This window comes from Haliaeetus albicilla, chromosome 26 (assembly GCF_947461875.1).
Source record: "Haliaeetus albicilla chromosome 26, bHalAlb1.1, whole genome shotgun sequence".
NCBI classification, from domain to species: Eukaryota; Metazoa; Chordata; class Aves; order Accipitriformes; family Accipitridae; genus Haliaeetus; species Haliaeetus albicilla.
In genome coordinates this window covers 10,432,866-10,460,748 of record NC_091508.1, presented here as the reverse complement: position 1 = coordinate 10,460,748, position 27,883 = coordinate 10,432,866, and the positions used below count along the sequence as shown (strand labels likewise).

Here is a 27,883-nt window from a genome sequence, read left to right as displayed (position 1 = left end):
GTGGCCTTGGTGCCTACAAAGGGACCCAACGCCACAGCCCCCCCCCCCATCCCGCAATTTGGCCATCAGCGGGGACGTGGCCATCACCCCCGGTCCCCCTCTGAGGGATCCACCCCCCCCCCCCCCGAACCCCATGGAGAGGGGAGGTGCGTGGAGAGGTGGGCGGAGATGCTGGCAGGGATGAAGGCTCCAGCGGCCCAGCCGCGATTGCTGCAGGAGGGGCGGGGCCCGGCGGGGAGGGGGGCGGGCCCTGCCGGCGGGAGGGGGGGAGGGCGGGCCCCGCCCGCCGCCGCGCCCCGCCCCTCCCGCCGCTCCCGCCGCCGCCCGCAGCCGCCGCGGCCCCGACGCCCGTCCGTGTCGGTGGAGGATGGTGGCGGCCCGGGGCGCTGCCGCCCGCCGCGGAGCGTTGCTGCTGCTGCTCGCCGCCCTCGGGGCCTGCCGCCTGCGCCTCGCCCGTGCCGGTGAGTGCATCTCCGTGTCGCTCCCCTCCGCCCCCCCGCTCTGTGTCTGTGTCCCCTTCCCAAGGGACCCGCGTGGGCCCTCCCACGGTGAGCCCGGTGCGGTTGTCCGTCCCTCGCCGCCCCCATCCCCACCCCTACGTGGGCTCAGCATCCGTGGGTGCTCGGGCCTCTGGGAGGAGGCAGCGGGTCCTTCCCTGCACCGCTGCTCCTGTGCCCACCCCACCCAGCGTCCCGCGGCTGGGGGGGGACACACACAGGGAAGCTGCCGTGGCTTAGGAACCGCTCAGCATCCTTTCCCCCCGGGTAGCATGGTCCACGTATCCCCACGGCCTGAAAGCAAGGTGGGAAATGGCCCGTGGGCTCCCCTCTCCGCAGCCCCACGGGGTTTCTCCCACCCCACCCAGCTCCTGGCCAGGTCCCTCTGCACTCCCCGGGGACGGGCGGCACCGTGCCATCACCCTCCTGCCCTTGCCATCATCCTCCTGCCCGCTGCTGCAGGCAGGGGCCCTGGCAGTGGGTGGCATCAGCGCAGGACTGGTCCCCAGCAGCAGTGTGGGGTGGCGGGAGGTACCCACAGATACAGGGCCTGATCCTGGAGCGGGGAGAGAGCATGGACTTGTGAGAGCGGCCCTATGCGGTGGCCCTCACAAAGCACCTTTACTGGGAAAAAAATTTAAAAAAAAAAAAACAAACAAAAAAAACCTCAAATAAAGCTGCTGGTGGTGACCGAGCCATCCCAGGAAGCCCCAGGCCAGCAGCACCCTGGTTGCTCACCTGCCTGGCCTTGCTCCCTTGAGGGGAGCAGCAGCAGCAGCACACCACGGGGCTGAATCAGTTGACAGAGGCGTTTCCCCTCTCTCCCAGGGCAGAAAAAATGCGTGGCTTTCATTTCCCTCCCAGCAGCACTGCTTTTGGCCTTCTTTCTGTTTTCTTAAGGGTTGTTTTGGGGGTTTAGGTTTTGGTTCTGGTCTGGTTTTTTAGTTTTGGGGTCTAGGTTAGTGCATTTCCCCTCCTGCTGGGTCTGGCACTGGACGTGCACCGTGTCCCCTTGCTCTGTGCCCACTGCTGGGGTGCATGGGGCCGCGATGGGCATAAACATCACCCCTCCAAAAACCCCAACCGGCCCTGAGCATTCCTGCCTGTGGGGAAACCTGGGGGCTGCCCGCCTCTGCCCACGCCAGCTGGTCACACCAGCGGGGAGGTGCGGTGTCCCTGCCTGCAGGACGGCGTGTCTCCGGGCAGGTGCTTTCCGCCTCACTGGCTGCAGGAGTCGGGGAGTGCCTCCTTGCTCCCAGCATTGTTTGCAGATCCAATATTGTTCTCCCTGCTCTGGCTCTGCGGACGGCGGGCAAGCAGCCTGCCATCAGCCAGGGACTGTGCAGCCTCACCGTGCTACTGCCTGCTCTGAGGGAGGGCAAGAGGGTGCAATATTTTTTTTAAATCTCCCAGCAGTTCAAAACATCCGGGTCTTTCCATGCTGGAGGCGGAGGTGGGGATGCTCCTGTGCTCTCCCTCTTCCCACGTGTCGAGGGCAGGGTGGCCCAGCCTGGGGTGCCGGTGATGCAGGCTGCGATGGGGGGAAGGAGATCCAGGCGGCTCTGATGCAGGCACCGGCGATCCAGCATAATCTCAGCTGCCTCTGAATTTAAGGGATTGGGGTGGGATAAGCTGGCCAGGCAGTGCTGCTGGGGAGGGACCACATGAGGGGCTGCTGAGGGTGGCTGTGCCTGTGGGCTGTCGCAGGGGGGTGGTGGGAGAGTTTCCCTTTCCCCTCCCCTTCCCAGTCCCGGGGGGCTGCCAGAGACAAGGCGAGCGCAAGGGGCCTCGCTCCGCCGGCAGCAGCCTGCTCCAGCAGCTGGGTTATCGCACACTCTTGGCACACGCAGGCTTGGGATGGCTGGCTCAACCTCTTTCCTGCAAGCAAAAGCTGGGGACGGTTTCTTTGCGCTGTTTGCAATCATGTCATCGTCACACCGCCTGGAAATGCCGACGGCAGCATCCCACTGCCAGGAGGTCGGATTTGCTTGGTACGTGGCAGTGGGGAGCTCTGGGCTGGTTCCTCCTGGGGATGGCTAGGATGGCTGGGGTGCCTGAAGTAGCATCCCTGGCATGCTGGGCAGGGACAGGAGTCACTGTCCTGTCCCTGCAGCCTTCCTCCCTGAGTGCAGCAGGGCAGGGGAAATGGCAGTTTCTTCCTGTTCTATAATTTCCCTTCCTGGGCAGATGGGGCAGAGCTCAGCTTTCTCTGCTGCTCCAGAGCTCCTGCTCCAGGGTGTGCTGGTGAAGCTGCCTTCTGACAAGGAGAGAGATGGGGGAGAAGGTCCTGGACCACCATACCCACGTCCTTCTGCCTCTGTGGCTTCAGCAAAGCTTCTTCAAATGGGGGCTGGCATCTCCTTCTCCCCACCTTCATCTGCTGGTGCTGCAACCCAGAGGCCCCTCCAATAGATGCCATCTCCTGGGATGCAGCAGCACATAGCACAGTGACATCCTCATCTTGCTGAGCGCCTCATCCAAGTTGGAGGAAGGGCAGCAGCTGGCTTTGGAGGTGGTACAGCGGTGGTTTAGTTTTGGCTGGTACTCCTTGTGTTTTTTGCCCATGTGTCTATCCAGTGCACCCAGCTGCAGGCAGAAACACTTTCTTGCCTTTTCTGGCTGCATTTCCTGGAGCATTAGTGAGAGTTGGACTTCTCACCCCTTCTTGAGTAATTTGGTTGCCAAATTTAATCTATTATTGTTATTATAAACAAAAAAAGATTTTCTAAGCGGGATGACGGGCAAGAACCTCTTTTTTTAATAAGCCTGAAAACCCCAGCCCTGCTGCCACAGCCAGCACTTTGCATCAGAAACGCCTGGAGAAGCTGTTCAGCAAAAAATGAGTGGTCCTTTCTAGTCCAAGTGACCCATTTGGCCACATGTAAACTGCTGGCTCCTTGCTGCCTTTCCTCCTCATGCCGCTCCTCAGGGATGCGGGTGGGAGCACGGATGCTGGTGCTGATAGTGGCTGCTCCAGCTCTCCAGTGGTGCAGGGACTTCTCAAGGTCCAGAGCTGGGCATGGTAAGGCAGAAGCTATCCTCTGTGAAGTCCTTACAGCTCAGCCTGCAGCAGGATTGTCCATCTCTTGGCTTTTAATTTGCTTGCTTTGCAATCACCACGCTGGGGAGGGAGCTGCGGTGGGGTCGAGATGCAGTGAGCTGTCCCCAGGGACCATAATCCTGAATGCTGAAGCTGGGGCAGCTCCAAGCCCCCCTTGGGAGCATCACAGTGGTGCCCGGTGCTGCACCCGTGGCACTTGGAAGGGACTGGCTGCACTGCTGAGATTCCCAGGGCTCTGCCCAGTGGGTGAGCAGGGGGTGGTCTCCAAGCCCCCCGACATCGCACGGGTTGGTGTGCAGAAAGCAGATATTTCCAGCCCCAGCTTTTTCCTGAGACACAGAGAAGGTCATCTGAGTCCCCCTGGTAGCGGGGGCAATGCTGGGCGATGGTCCTGCTCAGCAGCGTGCAGCCACGCTGTCCCTTTGAACCCCCCACGTGGCTGCACATCAGGGTGTCCTCTGCCACGTCGGTGCGGACCGTGTTTCCCGCACGGCAACTGGGATGCTGCTTCCCTGAGAGCTGCATGTTGCTCCCAAGTTTAATTTTCTGTGTGATTTTATTCTTGGAGGTAATGTTTCCCCCATGTTTTTTGGGGTTACATTTGCTGGGCTGGCTTCCACTGTGAGAAATGAGCCCTCATGGGTAGGCGAGGTGTGGGAGGAGCTGGGGATGTGGTGCATGAGCATCCCGCGGGGCTCCGTGTGCTAGTACCTGCACCAGGGACCTAGGCAGGGCTCCATCCGCAGGCCTGGGGATGGGGAACAGCTGGGAAGAGGCCCCCTATCTCCATGATCCCAATTCCTGACATTGTCAGCATCAAGGAAAAGTTTATGGTTTATGGAAGAGACACGGTGAAAGTCCCTCCTCTCCTTTCGCTGCAGCTTGCTGGGGACCCACAAACCGATGTGCGCCCCAGCTGTGCCTTGTGGGTGCCGGTGCGGGGAGAGCTGGCATTTGGGGTAGGGAGACTGTGGTCCCGGAGCCTGGGCGATGTTGTGGTTACGCTGTGCAGGGTCAGGCCTTTCGGATCCGCAGTTTCCCTGGCAGCTCCAAGCACGGGTTTGGGGTCCACAGGCAGTCTCGAGGGTCTGGAGCGGGACCCTGGCCTGACCCTGGGGCTGCACTGCCCGGAGGGGCCTCCATGGGGCTGCCATGGCCCTGCAGAGCCGCTCCCCTCCCCAGGGACTCCTCGATCCCCAGGGGCACCTGGGTCCTTACTGCAGTGGAAAGGGGAAGATGAGTCTGGGACATTTGCCTGAAACGGCTCTTCTGGGCCATGGCAGTATTAAGGGAGGTAATCAGCTTAGCTCTGCCACATGCTTACGGGGGGGCTCTGGGAGCAGGAGGGGTTATGCGGATGCTGAGGACAGGAGGGGTGACAGTGTGATAGGGGCACTGGGGACAGGGAAGTTGATGGTGCTGGGGACTAGAGGGGTGATGGGGATGTTGGAGATAGTAAGGGGTGACAAGGGTAGCAGGTGTGCCAGGGACAGGAGGGGTGACAGTGTGGCAGGGACAATGGGGACAGCAGGGGTCATGGGGTTGCTGGTGTGATGGGGACAGGAGGGGTGATAGCATGGGGGGGGGGCACTGGGAACAGTAAGGTTGATGGGGGGGTGCTGGGGACAAGAGGGTTGATGGGGTGATGGGGGTGCCAGGGACAGGAGGGGTGACAGGGTGGCCTTACCCTACATGCAAGGCACTGGGTCCCTGGGCACTGGGGACAGGAGCTGCCCTTGGTCCCATCCCTGCATTAATCCCATAAACACAGTGCCCTGGTGCTTCGGCCCCACAGGGAGCTCTGGGTCTGGTCCCCGATGGGTGCAGTGGCTCCCCCAGGCCGGCTGCCCCCCAAAACCCCAGGGCATGGCCCCAGTGCTGCTGCCAGTGCTGGGGCATCTCTCTTCTGTGTCCCCCACCTCTATGGCCTTGCCTGGGCTTTACCGACTGCTGCTGCCGCAGGATGAGCAAAGCACCGAATGGCAGCAGCAGGCCTGTAATTAGCTGCTTTGTGAGCTAACAATAATTGCAACGGGAAAAAACTGTCCATTAAGTACCTGGAGTGCACTTTGAATTGGAGGAAGGAAGCGCAGCCAGAGCAGGTCCCAGTCAGTCCCTGCCTCTTCCTGCCCCGGAGCACCTCAATCTGGCAGCTGCCTGCCCTAACCAGTGCACCCCGTGGCCCTAACCAGTGCACCCCGTGGCGTGTTGCTGGGGTCTCTCCTGCACAGACGGAGGCGGGAAAGGCCTTTGAGGGAGGAAGGTTTGCTCTTTGGTGGGGGGGACTCATCGCTTCAGGTGGGTGGCATGAGAGGTGACATGTCAGCTGGTGTGCTGGTGGGGACCCTGGCTCATTGTGGCACAGGGGTCCCCCAGGCTCCTGACCCCTGTTCCCTTCCTATAGAAATGAGTCAGTGGCAGAGGTGGAGGGCAAAAGGTGGGGAAGCCGCTGCTCTTGCCTTGCAGCCATAGCACCCATGGGTGCTGTGTGGGCTCAGCTGGGGGTCTGCAGAGGAGCGCTCCTGGGGAACCCATGGCTCTTGCGTGCTGGAGGAGCAGCTCTGTCTCGGGGAGCTCATCGTCTCACATCTGTTGGGGATTATTTCCCAGCCACCCACTAAGCCGGGAGAGGGGGCGGCCCCGGTAAGCTGCTGGCAACACAACCCATCCTGCGGCCATAATTCTTGGCTTCCTGGCTGGAGAGGAGGTTTCCTTCAGCAGGCTTCCTCTTGCGGAGGATAAAACCCAGAAGAAATCTCTGGGTCCAGCTGTTTTGGCACTGTCCGCAGCCCCTTTCCAGGAGCCCTGGGATGCGGCCCCCCATTTTCTCAGCTCATGGGGGCACCCCCAGTTTCTGGGCTCTCTGCCCCAGCAGGACACAATGTCCCACAGGTCTTTATCACTGGTGGCAGCTGAGTCAGCACAGGTGCAGCTGTGGGCACAGCCCAAGCGGAGTGGGGTCAGGCAGCCCCTGCTTTTCCGCCTACCTCTCACCTTGCATGTCTGTGGGGATGCAGGCTGCCTGCCACACTTGCGAGCCGTTGGGAAGCCATAAAGGTCGGCCCCTGTAGCCCCTGGCACCTGCTGATAAGTGGCTGTGTCCCCAAACCCCCATTTCAGGGTGATGGGCTGGTGGGAGCACCTAGGCTGGTGCCAAGCACAGGGCGGATAGTGGGTGCAGGATGGATGGACTCCCCACCCCGAGCGAAGCTGCCTGTGCTGCTGCTGCTACTGCTGCTTCTGAGCTGCCTGAGGGTGTTTAATCAGCAAAATCATGCTGGTGCATCTTTACCAAAGGCTGGAAAATGTCTCTGGCAGCGTGGGAAGGCAGTGAGGTGTGGGAGGGCTTTGGCTTTGCCAAAGAGCATCTGGCCCCAGTGGGCGCAGAGGTGCTTTGCTGGGGAGCTGCTGCTCCAGGGTTTTATTTCCAGCTCAGCAGTGGGAGCATGTGGGAGCGTGTGGCTGCTCACAGATGGCCGAGCTGTGCTGGCGTGGCCGTGCCGGCCCTTGGCCTGGCAGCTCCTTGGGTGCTTGGCGGGGGCAGGTGGACTGCCCTCTTCCACCTCCCTGCCAGCAAGCAATGGGTCTGCAGGGAGAGCTCACCGGTGGTCATGGCTCTACTTTGCCATGGCTCACTGGGCAGGCGGACACCCTGGCAGACAGGGCCCCACTGATCGGTTGGTGCCTGATCAGTGCCAGGAGGAGAGAGCTGGACCCGAATCCTTCCCTCGAGGCTGCTCAGGGCTTCAGGTGGATCTGTGCTTGGAGCAGAGCTGTAAAACGCCCTGCACTGCAGGGCACAGCCCGCCCCAGTGCAGGCACGGCAGCGGAGTCAGGGCTGCCCCATCCCCTGTGATGCTGGCACAGCAAGGGTCCGGCACTGTGCTACGCTGCCCATTGCAGTGTCCCAGAGCACCGTGGGGATGCGAGGAGGGGTCCCCCTCACTAGTGGAGCCACCACACTGCGCACCCAACGTTAGCACACCGTGCCTGCATGGGGCCGGCCCTGCCAACCTGCTTGCAGCGGTGCTCTGCACCGTGGCCCTGACCACTGGCTGTTTCACCTGTCGTGATGTGCCAAATCTCAGAGCCCAGCTAGTAAAAAAGGAATTTAAAAAACCCTGCCCCAGCCCCAGTGGGCTCTGGGCAGGTACCAAGCCTGTTGGTATTTGCTTGAGCAAAACCTGATAAACAAGACTGAAAATGGGTGGTTTGAGCTGTGAAGAGCCGCAAGGTGCTTTTTGGCGTGGGCTGGCATCAGGGACACCCTGGGGTCCCCAGTATGGGTGGGCACACACCCAACCGAGCCAGGGCTGGTGATGCAGACCCAGTGGCAGGTTTGGGCAGGCAGCACTGAGGAAATGGCATATGGCTTCTGGTTTTCTTTTTCCTTTTTTCTTTTTTTTTTAATTATTTCTTCTCTTCCTGAATACCTGAGGCACAGCTCTTGTGGCTGGAGACAGCCCTGGCACTGCAGGGTCATGCCAGCACAGTAGGGGATGCAGCATGTCACCCTCCCGGTCACAGCACAGCCTCTGTGGGGCTGGAGCTGCCCTGAGCAGCTGGAAGGAGACAGCGAGCTGGGGCCAGAGCTGGCAGTGCCCAGGGATGGCTGGGCTGGGGGACCAGGGGTGTCTTGTTTGGCTCAGTGCCCCCCTCACCTGCCACAGGCAGGGTGGTCATGTCCTCTGCTGCCTTCCGGCTCTGCCTGGTCCCTGCTGGGGTCTGGAGCTGCAGTTTTGCTGGAGCTGTTTCCATGCATCCAGGTGCCGTCTCCCCTTCCTGCAGCCTCCATCAATCCAGCTCCTCTTCCCTTGGTGCACCAGGCAGGTTGTCACGGCAGGGAACAGGGATTTTTCTGGCCAGTTAAGGGGTTTGAGTGGCAATGACACAAAAGCCTGCTCCCTTGGCCTGGCAGGAGGAGGCTGCCTGGTGTTCCCCCTTCCCCCAGCCCCAGGTCGCAGGAGCAGCCTGAGATTTTGGGGTGCTTGTAGATGGGGTCTGCTCTACAATGTGAGCAGGCTCTGGGGTAACACCAGCAGTTGGGGAGGTGAAGTGTTTGGGGTTGCTGGGGGTTTGGCATCCCCCCACCTCTGGGGAAGCTTGGCTCAGCGCCTCCTGGCCCTCCATTTCCCCCTTGGCATTGAACCTGGAGGGGGACAAGGCTCTGGGAGCCCATCGTAATGGCCTCAGGGCTGCAGCAGGCAGCTGCCCTCAGCATGGCTCCCATCTCCTCTGCCATGCAGCCCCGCTGCCTCCCCAGGCCCGTGCCCACCCCGCACTGGCTCCATCTCTTCCCAGCACCAGGTGTGCACCACACTGCCTGTACTGCCTGTACACCGGGGCTCCCGTGCAGGCAGCCCTCCCTGCAGCCCCTGCCGGGGCAGGTGGCTCGAAAGCAGCCAGCAGTGGCCTTTCACCCAGGTGACTGCCCGTGGTGGCATTTTCTGTCATTCCTGAGTGGGGATGCTGCCAGCAGGACTGTCCCCTTGGTGGGAGCACAGTGCAGCCGAGGTGTTTGCTGTGCAGGCAGGGCAGGCATGGGGGATGCTACTGGGGGGGGGGGGGGCTCTGCAGGCATACCCCTGTCCCCCAGCCTGCGGTGCAGGCCTGCTGGCACTGTCCCTTGGCCGTGACGTAAGCCACACTGGGGACAGTCTCTGCCGCTGTGCTTTATCAGCTGGGCCAGACCTCGGCACCCGCCCAGCTGAACCAGAAAAGCTGGAAGCTGGGACATGAGCCCTGGTGGCCTCGGGGACGGGAAGCCCAGTGGCACGTGGCCTTTGCCTGAAGAAACCTGCCAAAGCAAAAAGCAAACAAGCACTTTCAGCTGCAAAGTGCTCTCTGGTGGGCCAGCACGCGCCACCGGTGCTGCTGCAGGAGGGGGTGGCGGGGGGAGCCAGGCTGCATGGCCGTGCCGCAGCCTCCATCCCCAGGAGCCGTGTGACGTGGCCAACGTCCCCCTGCTCCTGGTGGGCTAGGGTTACTGTTTGCAGAGAAGCCCGCTCTGCTGCTTCCGCGCGCGGGAGGGGTCTCCGTCTGCTGCATTTTCGGGGGCAGGAGCACGGCAGTGACGTGAGTGGCTGCAGGCAGTGGCAGAGCTCCCATGGGGCCTGCCAGAGCGGTGGCAGAGCCGTGCTGGCTGGGGCCATGGTGCCAGCAGCTGTGCCCGGGGAAGGGGATCACTCCTGGGGGTACAGATGTGCCTGAAGCCCGTCTGCTCTCCACCTGCTTTCAGGTGCAAGAAGCAGCACGGGCAGGAGGATGCAACTGGGTCAGGGAGCCTGGCAGGGCTCAAGGCCACTGGCATGGTGTCTGTCCTGCGGTCGGTGTGTGTCACCCGCTGTTGGTGAGTGTCACCCGTGGTCGGTGTGTGCAGCGGGAGTGGTGCCAGGGCTGGGGCACCTGCCTGGGCGACCCCAAGCACCCAGCCCAGCTTTTGCTGTATTATTGTGGCCACTGGCAGTCGAGGTGGTGACCGTCTGCTCACCCCGGGGGCCGTGTCCCTGGGCATGGGGGGAGTGGAGCTGGGGTGTTCGGGTGTCTCAGCCCCCCTGTTCCTGCCTGCTGCTGGACAGGACCACTGCCCCTGCCCCAGGGAGCCTGTGGGGCAGGGGGAAGCCAGACCTCGGGACCTGGGGTGTGGTGTGGGGCAGCATGCCTGCCCGCCTGCCTGCCCGAGGCCAGCTCCAGCCCTTCAGAGCCAGGAACAATTTGCAGAGGCAGGAGGAGAGCCCCAGACGGTGCCAGCTCACAGCAGAAGCGCTGGGAGGGCAGGCAGGCTGCAGGCAGGTTCCACATCACCCGGCTGGAGGAGGAGGAGGAGAAGTGACCTTGGAGTGGAGCTGGCAGACACTGCGCCGCTGCGGGGCCCAGGCTGCTGCCGCTGCTGGCCATCTGCCATGCCCTCAGCCATAGTCATCCCTCAGCTGCAGCCGTGCACCAGTGTGCAGAGGCTCAACATGGGAGCAGAGACATGCACCCCTGTTCCCCGGGCACCCCAATATCTCCCCATGTCCGGTGTGGCCCTGTGCCCTGGCTCAGTGACCATCCCCTGCCAGGGGCCATGTCTTGCTGCCATGCGGGGCCAGACCCCTGTGGCCCCCGGGCAGGCTGCACGCAGCAGGCAGGCGTGAGCTCCATGCCCGCTCATCCGCTGCAGCTAATGCCCAACGGGCTCTGCCAGCTCATGCCGCTGGCACCGGGGCCCTGTCAGCCGGGAGGCTGGGCGTTGGCACGGAACGTAAGCACTCAGACCAGTGCTCAGCGCTAATTAATTATCCTCTTACGTTAACTTTTATCTCTCTATCTGTGGCAGTGACACAGCAGGGGCAGTTCCCGGCCACCCAGACATCCTCCCTGGTGTTATTGGGTTTGTTTTTTTCACCTGCGTGTTTTGGCACAAGTGTCAAAAAACCACTTCACCCAGGGCCATGACTGTCAGGAGCTCCATGCCCTGCCCAGCCATGGCGAGACACTGCCAGACGCTATGGCATTCAGAGGGGCGCAGCGGGCACGCCCCATTGCAGGTGCTCTGCTTGCCTCAGGGCCTGCCCCAGATTCCTGGCACAGTTCTCCCTGGGGTGGGTCCTCAGGGCTGGGGGTGTTGTGCTGAGCTTTCCCACCTGGATCACCCATCTGGGGGCCATGCGTGCGTGCATATAGCTTGGAGCTCGTGTGCCAGCGTTTCCTCCTGTGTACGGGGCTGTTCCTGCTCACACACGTCCCCGGCTCATGCTCACCAGCTGTTTGTCTTTCTGTGCCGGCTGCACAGTGTCCTGCTCGCCTGCTGGCCTTGGGCTCAGCTCCTGCCTGTATTTCTGCCTGCAGGGAGCCACGCTGCCTTCTCCAGCACTGGCAGCTTGTCCCAGCCCAAAGCCCAGTTTAACAGGTTACCTCTGGTTGGGCTGGGCTGGGCTCGCTGCCCAGCTGCATGGGAGGTTTGCACCGCGGCAGCCACGGTGACAGCAGTTGGATGGAGCATCCCCCTCCTCCAGACTCCCCTGGCACATTTGGGCAGTGCGTCCCAGCTGTGCCTTGGCTGGCGCTGGCTTCTGACTCCATGTTATTGCACGCTCCTCTCGCTTCGTCTTACAGCTGGTTTGCCCCACTGTGCCCCTGTCCCCTGGGACCAGCCCGAGTCCCTCATTCCCCATCCCACCCATGGCCAGGCTGTCCCTCCCACCCCAGCAGCCAGTGGGACTGACCATCCTGGGCTGTACTGATGTGAAGCAGGGGGCATGGTTGGGCTGCGGAGATCCCAAATTGTCCCAGACTCGACAGCAGCACCACAGGAGCAGAGGCAAGGCTGGGGGGCTGCCGCCTGCAAGCTGGCACTGGTGCAGGTGGGTGGCATGGCCATGGCACGGTCACTGTTGGGGTGGAAATCGGACATACATGCTGTGCCAGCCCCAGCACCCACCTTGGGGTGGGTGTGTGGGAAGGAGGACCCATGGCCACAGTGCTGTGCCAGGGCTAGGGAAGCTGAGGGGTGGTGGGGAGGGTCAGGTACACCCTGAAACAGGAGCTGGACTCTACCGCCTGTCTGCTGGAGCACTGGGCAGGGTGGTACCAGCCACCCTGGGCACGTGTGGGTGTGTAGGGCTGGGGCAGGGAGGGCTGGGTGGGTGGCAGCCCCCCAGCATGGCAACAGTCAGACATGGCTCCTGAGTGCAGGCATGGGGGCTGCTCAGTCCCTGGCGCCCAGCCTGGCATGGAGGTGCCCACTCTCAGTAGCCCAGCCAGGAAGCAGCTGCTGGGCTTTGCGGTGGGCTTAGAGAGTGGCAAAGCCCCCATAGAACCCTTCACACTGCAGGGTGCCCACGCGGTGGTATCTGCTTGCTAACCACCAATTGATTACACATGGGGAGCTTAATTAGATCAGTGCCTGCCTGTCTTGCTCCTAATCCCAGCCCATGACAGCTGAGCAAGCACAACTCGCTCCTCAAACAGAGATAACAACCTTTTATATATTCCAGGCTGGGGTTTATTTAACCAGTTGCTGGGCACTGGCTCTGGGCTGCTCCCCACCTTGCCTGTCCCACTACCCTGAGGTGGCTCCGAGGGTCCCACTGGGGTCTCATGGTGCTGGGTGGCTGCAAGTGCCAGGTGACCCACATCAGGGTGGCTTCCTCCCACCAGTAAACAGCTTTCACCAGTGTCTGTTTTAGGGGACATGTTTCCATGGGTCCATTGCTGTTGCATTAAAGGGTAAGGAAATTTGGCAGAAAATAAACCCCCTTGCGTTCCAGCTTGTCCTCAGATATCAGAGGGGCTGGGGGCAGCTAGGCTTAGATTGATGAGTGATGCCCAATTTGACACTGTAAGTCTGGTCATGTTCAATATATTGAACTACCGTGATTACAGATGCACAAATAGTGCAATGTACTTTCAGTCTGGTCGTGTTCAATGAACTAACATGGCCAGTCTCAAGAAGTATGGTCGCATTCAGTGAGAACTCTCATGGCTAGATTAATAAATAGTACAGTTTATTAAAGCAACAGAAGTGCAGATTCTTTTGGGTTGCCAGCGATAAATACACTGTCTGCAAAGCATGTTCAAGTACCAAGAATATGAATAATACAGCTGACAACAAACACATTAAATTATGGAATAACTCTGTAGAGATTTCTGAGTTTCCCAGGGAAGCACTCGGTATAACTGAGGGTTCGAATCTCACGTCCGTATGGGGGGGAAGAGAGGTTCAGCCTGTTGCCTGATCCCAGAAGTCAGCAATGTCCTCCCGACTTGTCCACGATGGTATCTTCCCTAACGTTCCTCCTCTCTTAAGCCCTTTTATACTATTTTCTTATTTTTAGGTGGAGCTTGAGTCACTGTAGTCATACATAGCTTTATTATGATTGGTATAAAATCTCCTCACTTTACTTTTAAAGGTATAAGCTAGAAAAATTAAGAGCGCATGCTCAGTGAGGGGTGGTCACACCTTGAAGGTGGGTAGTCTTTGGGATTGAGGCGTGTTTTGGTATTATAATGAGATTATAATGAGCAAAGTTCACCCAGAGGACATGATTTTGACAGAAAATGAAGAACTGCTGGTTCAGGGCTGGCTGAAGGTAACAACTATGCGGTTTATCAGTTCCATAGTGCCATCCAGTTCCCATCCCTGTGGCGATATCACAGAGCCTGGCTGCGGTGTTTCCACTCCGCTCCACCCTCTGTGTTGCTTCTCTTAGCGTCAGCATACCAAGCTCCCCTGGTGTTGCTAACATCTAAGGTTGCAGGTTATGTTGCTTAGGGAATTATTTTGAAACAGATTCCTTGCATATCCACTGCATTCCACCTTGGAGGTTTACCTTCTCTTAAGAGGGGGACATATCAATAAGTCACCTCCAGCAATTATTCCACAATGGCACAGGCGGGGTACTCCAGTGTCGTCCCCCCCCAGTGCCCCATGGGGATGTGGCAAGTCCCCACCCCTGGGGCTGCACAGTGCCAAAAGCTTCTTCTGCCCCTGAGCAGCCACGTGTTTGGGCTTTTTTGTGATCTTTAAACAAAACGGCCTTGAGAGCAAGCCTGGGGCAGGCGAAGCAGGCGGCTGAGTCCTATTTCTGTGCTTAAACACCCTATTATTTTCCCATTAAGCATTAGTTCTCCCCCAGCTGCCTGGCCAAGCCCCATGCCATCCCCAGGTAGCCAACCTGCCTCCTGTGGGCACAGTGGTCTCTGCCCCCAGCCCCAAGCAAATCCCCCCAGGCTGCTGTGCCCGGCGCAGAGTTGAGTGAACCCTAATTGCAGCTGCCGAGAAAACCATGCCCGCAAGAGAAACCACTGCAGCAAAGGCAGTTCTGCCCTTCTTCGGCACCATCAGCTGGAGGGCGATGAATGCAATGCCCTGTGGGGTGCAGTGTGGAGGGGTCTGGGTGCAGTCTGGGGACCACTGGTAGCAGTTGTACCCTCTGGTGAGCAGTTTAATGGTGAAATAGGGCTGTGCAAAGGGGGATTTGTTGTGGGTGGCATCCTGCTTGGCATCCCACACTTGTTGCTTTGGGGTGGCATCCTGCTCGGCACATGCACCCTTGCTGGGGGAGCAGAGCTGCTGTGGTGGCCCTGCAGCTGTGTCCTGGTGGCTCCCTCCTGTGCCAGGACTCTCCACCATGCCGTGCCTGGGCATGGCAGTGGCTGCCCCCCTCACCCCCAGTGTGCTGCAGGGATGGGGATGCTCAGGACAGCCCCCAAAGTTGGGGTGCCCCTTCCCATGGCGCACTCGGTGCCATGCTGCCCCAGGGCTGTCCCCGGTGCTGCTGTTCCCCAGGGGATGGAGATGGGCAGACGGCGGGCACTTTGCCCGCTCTGTTGGCGTGGGTGGACGAGGGCTGACAGGGATGGCTCCGGGAGTGTGGGACGGTGCTGGGAGCCGGCTCCTGCCGTGACTCATTGCCAGGCTGGGGGCTGCCAGGCCTGGCCCTGCTCCTGGTGAGGGCCCTGCGGCGGTGCTCTCCTGCCTGCTGCTGCCTGTGGAAAAGCTGTGGGCATGGCCACGCATGGCAAGCTGAAGAGCAGGACTAGGTCAGCTGGGTGCTGCACCCCCATCCAGCTGTGCACCCCCCCATCCAGCTGTGCCCAGCCCAGGACACAGGTGCACTGGGTGGTACCCAGCTCCTCACTGCCACCAGCTTGCATGGGAGGGATGTCTGTGCTCATGCTGCAGCAGTGCCACCACTGTCACTGTCCCCAGCAGCAGCTCCTGCTGCTGTTGCTGGAGGCTGGGACCCCAGAGTGTCTTCACAGCCCCATGCTGCAGGTGAGACCTGTGTGCTAGCCCTATGTGTCACTGTCCCAGCTGGTCACGGTTCCTCTCTCCATCTCTGCACACAGTTTGGCACCATGATCCGGTCTCAGGACTCAGCTTTGTGTAGGACCCAGGGACTCTGTGTCACCCTCAGAGGTGCCACTGGCTTCAGCCAGGCTGGGGGAGGATCGGGGCTGCTCCTGGCCATCACTGGCTGCCACAGCATCATAAGCGTGTTGGGTCCAGATGAGGTTGGAGTGGGGGGGCTCATGCCTACCCATAGGTACCAGAGAGGTCCCCAGGTCTGACCTGGAAATGAGATGCCCCGTAAAGCCACGAGGGAGGTTTGGGCTGTGGTGAGTCACCAGGGGAGGGCTGGATCCCTCCAGTTTCCCCTGTTGTGATGTCAGAGGGATGGAAATGGAAGCTGCTGCTGCCTGTGATGACCTATCGCAGGAGTGCTGAGGCTTTGGGGAGTGTTGGTTTGGGTTTTTTTTTTTTTGTTCGACAGCTACCACATAAGCATCAGTTTGTGCTGGTTGGCTTTCAGCTGCCAGCCTTCTCAGACACTGCCTGTGTGGTGCAGGCAGGGGCTGGAGATCCTCATTGCTGCCAGCTCTGCGGGACTCAGGTTGTGCTGCAGCACTCTGGGGCCTGGAGCATCCCACAGGATGGCGGCACCCTGGGACTTGGAGCATCCCAGGGGACGGCAGCACCCTGGGGCTCTGGGTCCCATACAGGAGGATGGGTACTGCCTGCTCTTCCCTGCAGGCAGCAAAGAGCCTTGTGCAGGTCATAAAATCATAGACTACCTCGAGTTGGAAGGGACCTGTAAGGATCATCGAGGTCAACTCTCAGGTCATTAGAGCCTGGGCTTAATTGCAGTCAGTAATGGCTTTGCAAAGGCAAAGGGGGGCTGAGAGGCAGCTCCAGTGAAGCACATCCGTACCCATTAATTGCGGTGGGACCTGCTGTCCGCAGGTGGGGCCGGGACGGGGCTGGGTCCCATGCCAAGAGGCCCTGGACAGACCCGGAGGAGCGTTTGACCCCTCTCCTCCTCCTGACCTGTTTTCTCCTGTCCCCACAGCAGCATCGTGTCCCCGGAGCCTGGACTGTGCCCTGCAGCGCCGGGAGTTCTGCCCACCCGGGTCGGGCACCTGCGGCCCCTGCCTGCCTCCCTTCCGGGAGGACAACCGTGGGCGATGCATCCAGAAGCAGCTCTCACCCAGCGGTAGGTGCACCCACCCTGCAGCAGCTCCTTCTGCAGCCCCCTGCCCAGCCCTGCCTGCAAACCTGCCTGCAAACCTGCCCCACACATCTGCAGCTCCAGGAGGTTCCCATGCCTTGGGGCAGCCCCCCACTCCAGCAGAACCTGTGCTCCCTGTCCTCTGGCTTCTCCTCTCTATGGCAGCCTGTCGTGGTTTAACCCCAGCCAGCAACTAAGCACCACGCAGCCGCTCACTCGCTCCCCCCCACCCAGTGGGATGGGGGAGAAAATCGGGAAAAAGAAGCAAAACCCGCGGGTTGAGATAAGAACGGTTTAACAGAACAGAAAAGAAGAAACTAATAATGATAATGATAACACTAATAAAATGACAACAGCAATAATGAAAGGATTGGAATGTACAAATGATGCACAGGGCAATTGCTCACCACCCGCTGACAGACACCCAGCTAGTCCCCGAGCGATGATTCCCCTCCCCCACTCCCCCCAGTTCCTATACTAAATGGGATGTCACATGGTATGGAATACACCGTTGGCCGCTTTGGGTCAGGTGCCCTGGCTGTGTCCCCTCCAAACTTCTTGTGCCCCTCCAGCTTTCTCACTGGCTGGGCATGAGAAGCTGAAAAATCCTTGACTTTAGTCTAAACACTACTTAGCAACAACTGAAAACATCAGTGTTATCAACATTCTGAAAAATCCTTGACTTTAGTCTAAACACTACTTAGCAACAACTGAAAACATCAGTGTTATCAACATACTGAACTCAAAACATAGCACCTTGCCAGCTACTAGGAAGACAGTTAACTCTATCCCAGCTGAAACTAGGACACAGCCGTATCTCCGTGGGGATGGCAGCTCTGCCCCCTCTCACCCCAAGCCCTGGCTCACAGCAGATATGTGGTGGTTTGGGGGCTGGCAGGGAGCACACAGACCCAACTCCACTCCTTCTGCATCCTCATGCAGCCATGCTGGTGACTGTGTGTGCCGCTGGACCCTGCCAGCACCCAGGGGTGCCCAGGAGCCCAGGGACAGGAGGGGGCCTGGATGGCTGCCAGGGTGCTCCAGAGTCTGCCTGGCTGCTTTGGGGCGGGAACTTTTCGGAGGAGGGGAAGTGGCCATGCAGAGCCCCAGGCTTTGCAGGAGCAGGGTAGCAGCTTTTGGTGCACAGAGCTGTGACTTGTGCAGACCCCGTGGCCAAGGCAAACAGGTGCTCGCCACCTCACCCATCCCAGGGCTGAGCCATGCCAGTGTTTGGGATTTCAATACCTGGTTCCCATTGGTTTGAGACGTTGAGCTGTGGTTTGGGGCTGCCATCTCCTCCTCTGGTGATTCCCAACATCTATGCCAGGAGGGCTGGAGTCAGCAGTGCCAGGTAGGAACCCTGCCCAGCTGTGCACAAGGGCACCGAGGGCTGCACTGGGTGTTATTCCCCTGCTCCTTTCTCAGGGGAGCTGTGGGGCTGTGGCAGCCTGGGTGGCTGTGCTGTAAGTGGGAAGAGAGATGAGCAGAGCATCCCTGGGGCAGCAGCCCATGATCACCCGTGCCACCCTGCACAGGGCTCTCCCACCTGCTGCTACGGTGCATGGAGGGTGCTCCTGGTGCAGCCATGGCACCTGCACCCCGGGTCGGCCGCACAGCTGATGCCAGGGGCTGGGCACGGGGTTTTTAGGGTGACCCTCAACTTTTCATGTGGCCTGGAAAGCTGTAAGCAGAGCTGGTTTTGTGCCCCCCACACCATGGTTTTTCTTGCAGATTCAACAAGCAGGCAAATTAAGACTAATTACAGCCCCACCCAATTATTTTTGCTTTAACTAAAGTGGAGTGGCCTCTGTGTGTGGGGAAGGAGCCAGGACCCGGCCGTGCCCTTGCACGCCGTTGCCGGTGCATTTCGCTGGGGACCACCTGGGTGCAGGGTGGGGGCTCTCGAGTGCCTCTGAACCACCTCCGTGCGGGCTGCAAAGTGCATCAGCATCTTCCTACAGCCTACCCTTCTCTGCCTGCTTTTCGTTCCTGCTGCCCCCAAAACCCTCTTGCTAAGGCAGGACTAATTTTTTCATGGTGGGCAGAGCCCACGGTCCCTCCTGGAGCCCGGCTCCTGCCCGTGGTGGGTAGCCCACAGCATTGCCCAGCCCTGGCATGGGACTGAGCTGGTGCTTGCCAGGTGGCATCCCTGCTGGCGCAGCAGCGGCATCCCCACCGGCACAGCCCTTTGCCCACACCCCAAGGCCTGGGGAGTTCCCGAAAACACACAGGGTGGCTCATCTCACACCGGATGGTGCAGGCAGGGAGGAAAAGCACTGGCTCACCAGACCGTGGCAGGTCCCAGAGAGGCAGGTCCCCCTGCACCTGAGCATGGAGGAGTCCTCTGTTTTTTTGGGGGGGGGTTCTTTGTGTTCTGGTTCCTGTGTCTTGGGCATGTTCGGGGACCCGCCAGGGTGCAGCCTGTGCTTTGGAGCAGGTGGGCGCATGGGGGATGGCAGAGCCCATTATGCCCTTCGTGCCATCAGACTCCTGGCAGGAGGATCACCCCTTAAATCAGAGGGGAGACCCCCAAAGTGGGGCCCTGGCTCTGCACAGCCCTTTCGCTCTCGGGCAGAGGGGCCAAGCTGCACTGAAATGGGAGTGATGGCTGGGGGAGGACGAGATGGCACAGGGATGGGGTCCAGGTTTCGCATTCAGCAGTGAGCAAGGGTCTGACAGGCAGATGCCCCCTGCCATGGGCTCCACATCCACAGGTACTGAACAGCTTTAACAGTTGTTTGTGGGTTTTTTTAATCTGAAGTCTTCAGAGTAAATTCCCCTCTCAGAAGGGCTGCACATGCGCTGGCATCTCCATAGCAACACCGCTCCGTGCTGGCTTCGGAAGGGAGATGCAGCCGCGGTAGCATCCTCACCAGGCTTTGTCAGAGAGATGTGGGATCACCGTAGCATCCTATCCCAGCTTCTCTAGGACCGTGGTAGTGTCCTCTCCCGGCTTTGTCAGGGAGATGCAGGACAGCGGCAGCATCCTCGGAGGATGCCGGGAGGATAGATACTATCCCAGGGTCTCTCCCCAGCCTCATCCTGTTATCTCAAGCAATGCCACCACCTTCTGGCAGCAAAAGTGTGGGTACAGGGGGAAAAAAAAAAGGGAATCCCCTCCCAAATCATCTGTTTTAGCATGTAGGGGAGCGGTAGCATCCTGAGGATGCCCAGCTCCTTTTGCCAGGGAGGCACCAATTTTTTTTCCACGGGTGCTTTCACATCCTGCCAGTCTGGCAGCAGCACCTAGCTGTCCAGTGCAACCATGGGAGCCTGTGAGGATGCAGAGGGGCTGCAATAGCTGCATTTGGGGGAGGATGCAATGCAAACAGGGGAAGCTGCCACAGCTCAAGGATGCCTAACCTTTTAAAGGGGCTGCCCACGCAGCAGGCTGCGTGGGCAGCCCCTTTAAAGGGTTAGGCATCCTTGAGCTGCTTGCGATTACTGGTGACGCCGATCCCAGGATCCCAGCTACCGCCACTGCACCGTCCCCACGATTGGTTGCAGCTCCTGACAGGAGCGTGGGCAGAAGCCTGGGCTCCTCTCCCTTGGCGTACCCATGCAGGCAGGCGCCAAGAGCAGCTTTTTGGGGTGAAAGGCAGCATTTTGGGGGTCTCGGGAGGGTGATGCACGTGAGTGGTGTGTTCCTGCCATTGGTGACAGCGTGTGTGGGTGTCTTGGCATACCCGGTGCAGCACCAGCATGGAGGTGAGATGGGATGCGCGGGACCTCATGATGTGGTGCATCCTGCAGCTGCTTTGGCTGGGTGCGCAGCTGGCTGCCTGTAGCTCGCTGGCGCTGCCTGCACAGGGGTCTGAGCCCCCAAAATGCTGCCAGCACCATGGTGCTGTGTGCCATTTGAATGTGCTGTGATCGGTTTGCATGATGTGGTTTGGGCTGGTGGGTCCTGTCCCTGCTCCCGCTTGATCCCACCAGCACGGAGCCAGGGCTGAGCTCCACCGGGCTGCAAGAAGCACTTTGGGAAGAGGAGGGAAAAGGGGGTCCTGGTTTGTGAACCTGGGAGTTCTCCCCTCCCGGCTTGCTGTGCTGCCAGCAGCCAGGAGGGCATCCGTCATCCTGGGGCAGGACCATAGAAATAAATGGATTTGTAGGAATTTTATGCCCTCCTGTGGACACTGTCAACATCAGGTTTCCTCTGCCCGGGGCTGAAGCCACACATGTCCCTTCTCCGCTCCCTGCTGTCCCCAAACCTGTCACGGTAACTGGCGAGACCCCTGTGCGCATCCCAGGGTTGAGCCCTGGAGACTCTGGGAAGGGGAAAGCCCCAAGGAGAGGTGGGGGGGGGGAGAGCGCCTGGGCTGGGCTGCTGTGTGCCAGCCTGGCCGTGCCCTCCCTGCTGCAGGCAGGTGGTGGGACCTACCATGAGAGGGCAGCCGTGCCCTGTGCAAGCCGTGCGTGCCTCCTGTGCATGTCCCTTGTGCTTTGTGCATACCCTGCGTGCACGCTGTGCCTGCCCAGCACGCCCAAATCGCTGAAGCAGGGCTGGGAGGGCCGCTGGAAGCCCCCCCATCTCTGCTCCTCTTGCAGCAAGAGCCAGGGTATGGGGCAGCCAGGCAGGAACTGGGGCTCAGCCCCAGCCCTCTGTTCCCTGGGGAGCAGCCCTAGGCTGGCATTTCACCGTGGTGGTTTGGGCACCCCCAGCAGGAACCAGCCATTGGTACCAGGCTGCTTCTGCCCCGCCGACATTGTGGGGTGGCAGATGTGGCATTGCCAGGGGAAATCTCAGCTGCTGAACAAAACAGGGATGCAGGGATTTTTAGCCACTGAAAGGGAACTTGGCAATAAAGCTGGTTAGCCCAGGTGAGCAGGCCCTTTAAAGGGTTAGGCATCCTTGAGCTGCTTGCGATTACTGGTGACGCCGATCCCAGGATCCCAGCTACCGCCACTGCACCGTCCCCACGATTGGTTGCAGCTCCTGACAGGAGCGTGGGCAGAAGCCTGGGCTCCTCTCCCTTGGCGTACCCATGCAGGCAGGCGCCAAGAGCAGCTTTTTGGGGTGAAAGGCAGCATTTTGGGGGTCTCGGGAGGGTGATGCACGTGAGTGGTGTGTTCCTGCCATTGGTGACAGTCCAGGCACTGCTGGCAATGCCAGAAACCACAAATGGCACAGCTGGCTTGGTTTTCCTTATGCTGCTTCACACGGCGGGAGGCTCAGAGTGACCTGAGAGCTGCTCTTGCTGGTTTTCCAGGTTTTTTTCCTTTTCCAGCCATGTCACATTCATCCTCCTGAAGTGTTGGCTGTTGCAGCTGCATCTGCCCAAAGCCAAGGGGTGTCAGGGCAGGGCTGGGCTGTGAACACCAACGCAGCCCAGTTCTCCCAGGCCTGATGGTGACACACATGGGCATGGCAGTCCCCTAGGTGGGAATGGGGACAGGCCTTTCCTTGAGCGCAGTGGGGATCTAGAGCAAGGCTGTTCCCATCCCGGGCACCAGGATGTCCCCAAATTGGGCGCAGGGCTGTCCCCATGACACACCAGGCTGTCCCCTTCTGGGCACAGAGCTGTCACCCTCAGTCCCATGCCAGCTCCCCTGCCCATCAGGAGAGCCTGGCCCCATGCCAGCACCTTGGCACCATGGCACTCACCCATTGGGCTCGGCACTGGTGGCACAGCCCCAAACCTGGCACCACGTGGCTGTGGCGCTGCTTTGCAAATCACTTTGAGGGTGGAAACAAGAGTGCAAAGAGCTGGGGAAACCTGGGGCTCATGGAATGTTCCAGCTCCTGCCAAGGATGGGAGGCTGGGGGTCAGTTTGGGGACACAGGGGACAGTGGCTCTTTGTGCACTTGTTTAAAGCAAGAGTGTCCCCCTTTTAAACTGGTGTTTGGCTTGTGTGGCTCTGAGTCACGGGGCAGCTGAGTGGCCTTTGTGCCCAGCTCCAGAGGGAACTAGGTTTTATTTCCAAACACTGGGAGTGGGGACAGAGGAGCTGTAATTGTTATAACCTTGAATTATCCAGGAACCGAGCTGCCGGTACCACCTCGCCTTTGTATGTCTTGATTTACCCTCCAGGGCTTCCCACTGGGGACAGCCTGAATATGGTAGTGCTGGGTCAGAGGGAACAGGGATGGGGACAGCAATGTCTCCTGCCTTTGAAGTTGAGTTTAATCCTGTTAAAAGCAGAGTGGTAAACTCGCTGTTTGGCAAGCCTGAGGACAGAAGCTCCACTCCTGCTCCATGCTGTCACTCCGTGGGTGGGCACCCCCAGGCCAGGGTGGGGGTCCCGCCCATGCCCCATGCCACAGGGGCACGCAGCCCTTTGTGTGTCCCAGGTGTGCACCTTGCTAGGTCATGAGCTGGGGCAGCCACCCATGAAATGTCCAGCCAGCCCCTGGGGATACCTGGTGGCCCTTGCTGCCTGGGGGACCCCAACCTCCTCCACCAAAGGGGCTGCATCCTGCCAGGTGGTGTGCAGAGACTGGCCCCTCAGCTGGAGTGAGGGTTCCCACCAGCTCCTGCACAGCCCCAGATGAGCCCTGGTCTGCAGTGGTTCCATCCCCCTGGGCTGTACAAGACAATTTGGGATGAAAAAAACAGTGTTCAAGTGTCCCTTGCCTGCTCTTGAACCAGCCTCGCTGTCTGCAGCAGGTCTGCGATTCACCCTGCCAGAGCTGCCCCTAGCACCTCACAGCAGCAGGGCAGCTGTGGGGTGTCTCTCCTGGTCCAGCTTGTGTCCCTCCTCACTCAGGGCCATTGTATGGCTCCAGGTGTGGGGACATGGGGCAGCTCCTGAGCAGCAGGTGCTGGCAGCCTGCCTGCTCCTATGGGGCTCTGTAGGATCCACTGGCTCTGGCATGGGGGTGGCTGAGGCCACTGTTGCTCCTGCAGCCTCCAGCATTTGTGGGGTGAAAAGCATCCCAAAAGTGGCAGGGACACATACAGATCCCAGGTCTCAGCTTTGGGACCACAGGTGTGCCAGAGGGCTGCATCCGAGTGGGCTTAGACTCCAAACCACCTGCATTTGCTCGTGCTGGGATGTGAGCCCCTTCTCAGGGGGATGCTGGGTCCAGCCCTGGGGCTGGGCATGCGGCCACATCCCGGGGTGCCCATCTCATGCCCACTCTCTCCTGGCACAGGGCAGACATCCATTCCCAGCTTGGATGAAAAAATCGATTTTCTGGTGGACGTGCTGGCCAGGCAAGAGGCTCCTCACTCACACCCACTGCAGGATGGCAAGCCCAGGAGTAAGTGTCTGCTCCCTCACTCCCACCGCTCTCTGCAGTGGTGCCGGGGTCCCCACGGCGGCCAGACACTGCACGCCAGGCTGGTTTGCCCTCCAGAGCTGCCTTGGCACTGCTCTGCTCACGGCTCTGCCTTTTCCCACAGCCACCCTGGTCCCTGCCAGTGGCAGACAGCGCATGGCCAGCAGGCTGAGAGAGGGGCTTCTGCAGAGGGAGGCAGCCACCACCCTCCCCACCTCTACCACCACTGCAGTCCAGAAGTACCCGGTGGAGGTGTCCCCCATACCTTCAAATGATGACATGGTGCTCGGTGAGACCCGGGGGACAGGCGGTTCATAGGAGGGGGTTTCACGTCCCGGCCAGGAGAGCGTGGGCTGGTGGCACTGTGCTGCCAGGCTCACCCACTGTCCTTCGGTGTCCCACTCCACCTCTGCAGGTCTGATCATGGTGTGCACAGTGGCTGGGATCTCGGCACTGATCGTGGCTGCGGTCTGCTGGTGCAGGTGAGCCAGGTGCTGCTGGTGCCAGCCAGTCCCTCACTGTCCTTGTGCCTGGGGGAGCTTGTTCCTATGCTTCCTGGGCGCTTGGGGGGGGTTTGGAGGAGAGGCAATAGCTGCCCTTGCCAGTCCCCCTGCAGGTATGGCATCTGCCTGTTGGGGCTGGAGGACAGCAGTGGGACACCCCTGTGCCAGGCGCAGGCTCCTGGGAGCGGGTGGCACCTAGTTTGGCCCTCGCTGCGGCCCTGGGTGCTGGCATCCTGGGCATGTCAGTGCCTGGTGCCTAGGCCCTGCGGGATGGAGATGGCTGTGCCCGGGGGTGCCACCCATCGGGGGTGCCATTGCAAGGAGCAGGGGTGTGGGTGGGAGGACTGAGCCCTTCTGGGGGTCACTGGCTCCCGTATGGAGTCGTCTGCTCTAGTGGCTCCTGCCAACCACTCTCCTCTCCACTTGCAGGTTGCAGAAGGAGGTCAGGCTGGCACAGAAAGCAGACTACTCAGCACAGCGAGCGGCCAGCCCCCTACCCTATGACAAGATCTCGGTAAGGCACCCACATCCCTCCTGGGGTGTTTGGTGCTCAGGCCAGGCATGTGCTCTGCTTGAGGGGCTTCCAATACAGAGGGGAACACCCACCAGCCAGGCTGGGGGCTCTCTGGAGCTCAGTCTCAATGCCTGTCCTTGCTCTTTCCACAGCCCGGGGACAAGACACTGGCTCAGAGTGCCCAGATGTACCACTACCAGCACCAAAAGCAGCAGATGCTCTCCATGGAGAAGTAAGCAGCCCCGGGAGCAGACAGCAGACCCAGTCACTGGTCCGTGCCCTGCCATTAACTGGGGTGCTGTTAATCGTCCCCCTGGGCTTCACCCCCTTTCTGCACCCTCTCCCCCCAGACATAAAGAGGAGCCCAAGCTGCCGGACTCAGCGTCATCCGACGAGGAGAATGAGGATGGAGACTTCACCGTGTACGAGTGCCCCGGGCTGGCTCCGGTATGGTGGGTGCAGGGCGGCTGGGGGGGAGACCTTGTGCGTGCAGGGTGGGATCTGACACATGCCTGGGATGTGCAGTTCCTCTCCAGGAGCCTTTTCAACACGTCGTTCATCAAACCCTGAGATGGTCCAACCTCTCTGCTTCCCCCATGTGCCCTGGCCAGGTCCCACTGGAGTTCTCCAGCGGGCAGGAGTGGGTGCCCTGGCATGGGTCCCCGAGCACAGGGCTTTTCACTGGGGAGCGCTGCCCCATGGCCCTGGGAGCAAAGAGCTGGAACAGCCATTGGCAGACCCAACCCGCCATCCCTGCGGTGCCAGGGACATGGTCACCTCAGGCTCCTGGGCACCGGGACCAGGGGGGCTCATTCTGGTGCCTGCCCAGTGCCTGGACCGGGGACCTGTGACCACTCAAAGCCAGGGGGGACTTTCCTGGCTGCCAGGAGACCCCGGGGAAGGGCAGCTCCTAACAGCCCTGGGTACAAAGAGCACAAAGAGACCCAAAAGGAGCCTTTCACATGGTAATGGCTGCAGAGCCCAGCCATCAGGGCCCAGATTAAGGGTCATCATTAGGTTTTTACAGGCCCATTAAAGGGCACTTGATGGCAGGCAGGCAGTCTGGGCAAGGAACCCCATTCCTGCCAGCCAGGCTGTGGGGTCCCATCCCATCCGGGACCATGGGTTTTACACATCATCACCCCACCCCAGCATCCCCAACTGCTCCTGGCAGGGAGGCAGCGCCTTTCCAGGGGTGATGGCAGGGTCCTGGTGTGTCACCCCAGCCCGCGAGGTCTCCCCCATCATTGCTCCTCCACCCAAACCCCTTGGGACAGGGTGGATCAAACCCCAGCTGGTTTCTGACCTTCTGCCTTTTCCTTCCCCCCATTCCGCTCCCTCCTGTTGCCGCAGACTGGAGAAATGGAAGTGAGGAACCCGCTGTTTGACGACTCCTCCTTACACCCCTCCAACCCCAAGTCGCACCAGTAACACCCCTCTTCTCCTCTGCCTGAGCTTGCTACGGACTGTACACCCAACGCCGAAGCCCGGCGGGGCGGCCGCGTCGGAGGGGCACCCACAGCCAGGCGAAGGGGCATGGACCCCGCTCTGCCAGACTGTTCGACGCCTGCCCAATAAACACCCACTAACAGCTATGGGAGGGGGGGATCGCCCCCGTTTCCAGCGTCCTTGTCCTCTTTGCTGCTGTGATCGCGTCCCTGCCTTGCCCTTCACAAGCTGCTCTCCGGGACACGCCAGCCCCCGGGGTGGGGGGGCGGCCGCTGCCTTGGCACAGAACCTGGCGGGGGTTACAACGCTATCTCTTTGCATTTGGCTTTGAGGAGGGGGCTGCTGCCCCGGCTGCGGCTGGGCTGATGTGACAGCAGCTGGGAAAGGGCTGGAGGGGGGGGGTCAGAGGGTGGGATATGGTCCAGGGGGGTCCAGACACACTCGTGTCTGCAGGGGAAGGCGTCAGGGCTGCCAGCCTGCCCAAACCCCCTCTGCCAGGGATGGAGACTTTCCCCGGAGCGGGTGGCATAGCTGAAGGCTCTAGTGCCTGGCCTGTGCCCTCCTCCCGAGGCCAGGCAGCCCCTGGCAGCAGGGTCCCACTCCAGGAGCCAAGGGCAGGAGCAGGAGCAGGCTCGGGCAGGCGCTGGCATTGCTCCCTGGGATGCACCTTCAGATGCCACCCAGTGCTGTGCCTGGCTGGGAGCAGAGGCTCTGCCCTGGCGCCCTGCACCGGCTCCATCCTCTTCTAGGGGTGCTGGTCCTCGGAAGTCCTGGGGCACAGACAGTTCCAGCGCTGCTGTGGCCTGGGACCCCGTGCTGGGCTGTGCCAGCAGAGGCAGAGGATTTGCTCGTGGCAGCCCTGGGTGCCAGCTGGGCTCTCACCCCGGGCCTCCATGGGGTGAAAGCTCAGAAAAAGGGTTCAGGGTTTTGGTTTTAAGCCTGTGTGACCATGGGGGAGAATGGACTGAGACTGGTGGGGGCTTGGGGGGCTAGGAGGGGTAGCCAAGGCATGATGGCTTTGCTGTGCTGCTTCTCTGCACAGAGCCCAGCCTGGTGCTCTCTCCGGGCATCCCTCTGTGGCAGGGGAGTCTCTGCTGCTCCATCCCGGGCACCTCCTGGGCTCCAGAGACCCCCTGTACCCTTCCGCTGCCTGTGTCTGTGTCCAGCCTCACCAGCCCCCACTGACACATTCTTGCTCAGAGCCCAGCGCTGTTCCCCAAAACCTCCCTGGTGCATTGGATGTGACCCCTCCAGCATAAGGCCCGGGATGGGTTTTGCATTGCTTTTCACAGATGTGGCTTCATGTCCAGACCCTGGTGTGGATCATCATGGCCACGGGTAACCTGTTGCACGCAGGTCGTGTCTTGCATGGGGGTGGCCTCTTGCACGGACAGGAGCTGTTGCACGTGCAGGCAGGCACTGGCAGGGCAGGCAGCAGTGGCAGGGCTGTGCCAGTGAGCGGTGGTGGTGTGGGACCATCCCCAGCGGGGTGGCTGGCAGAGGCTGTCACTGCACAGATCCTTTCCCCATGCCCTGCTCCCCTACCCATGGGGGTCTTGCCCTTCTCCCTGCGCCCCTCGTTGTTGTATGGATTGTAGTTCTTTTAAAAGGAGATTTTATTAAACGACATGTTTGAGACTCA

At 60.4% G+C, this 27,883-nt stretch overlaps 1 protein-coding gene across 1 annotated transcript; it reads left to right on the top strand.

Moving 5' to 3' along the window:
- Nucleotides 1-290: 290 nt before the first annotated feature.
- Nucleotides 291-27,883, top strand: NPDC1 (neural proliferation, differentiation and control 1). The gene is given in 9 exon segments (XM_069770513.1): nt 291-461; nt 16,395-16,538; nt 23,650-23,757; nt 23,900-24,064; nt 24,191-24,257; nt 24,708-24,900; nt 24,903-25,024; nt 25,143-25,239; nt 26,146-27,883. Coding segments are annotated over 9 exon segments (1,068 nt in total). The 5' UTR covers nt 291-367; the 3' UTR covers nt 26,224-27,883.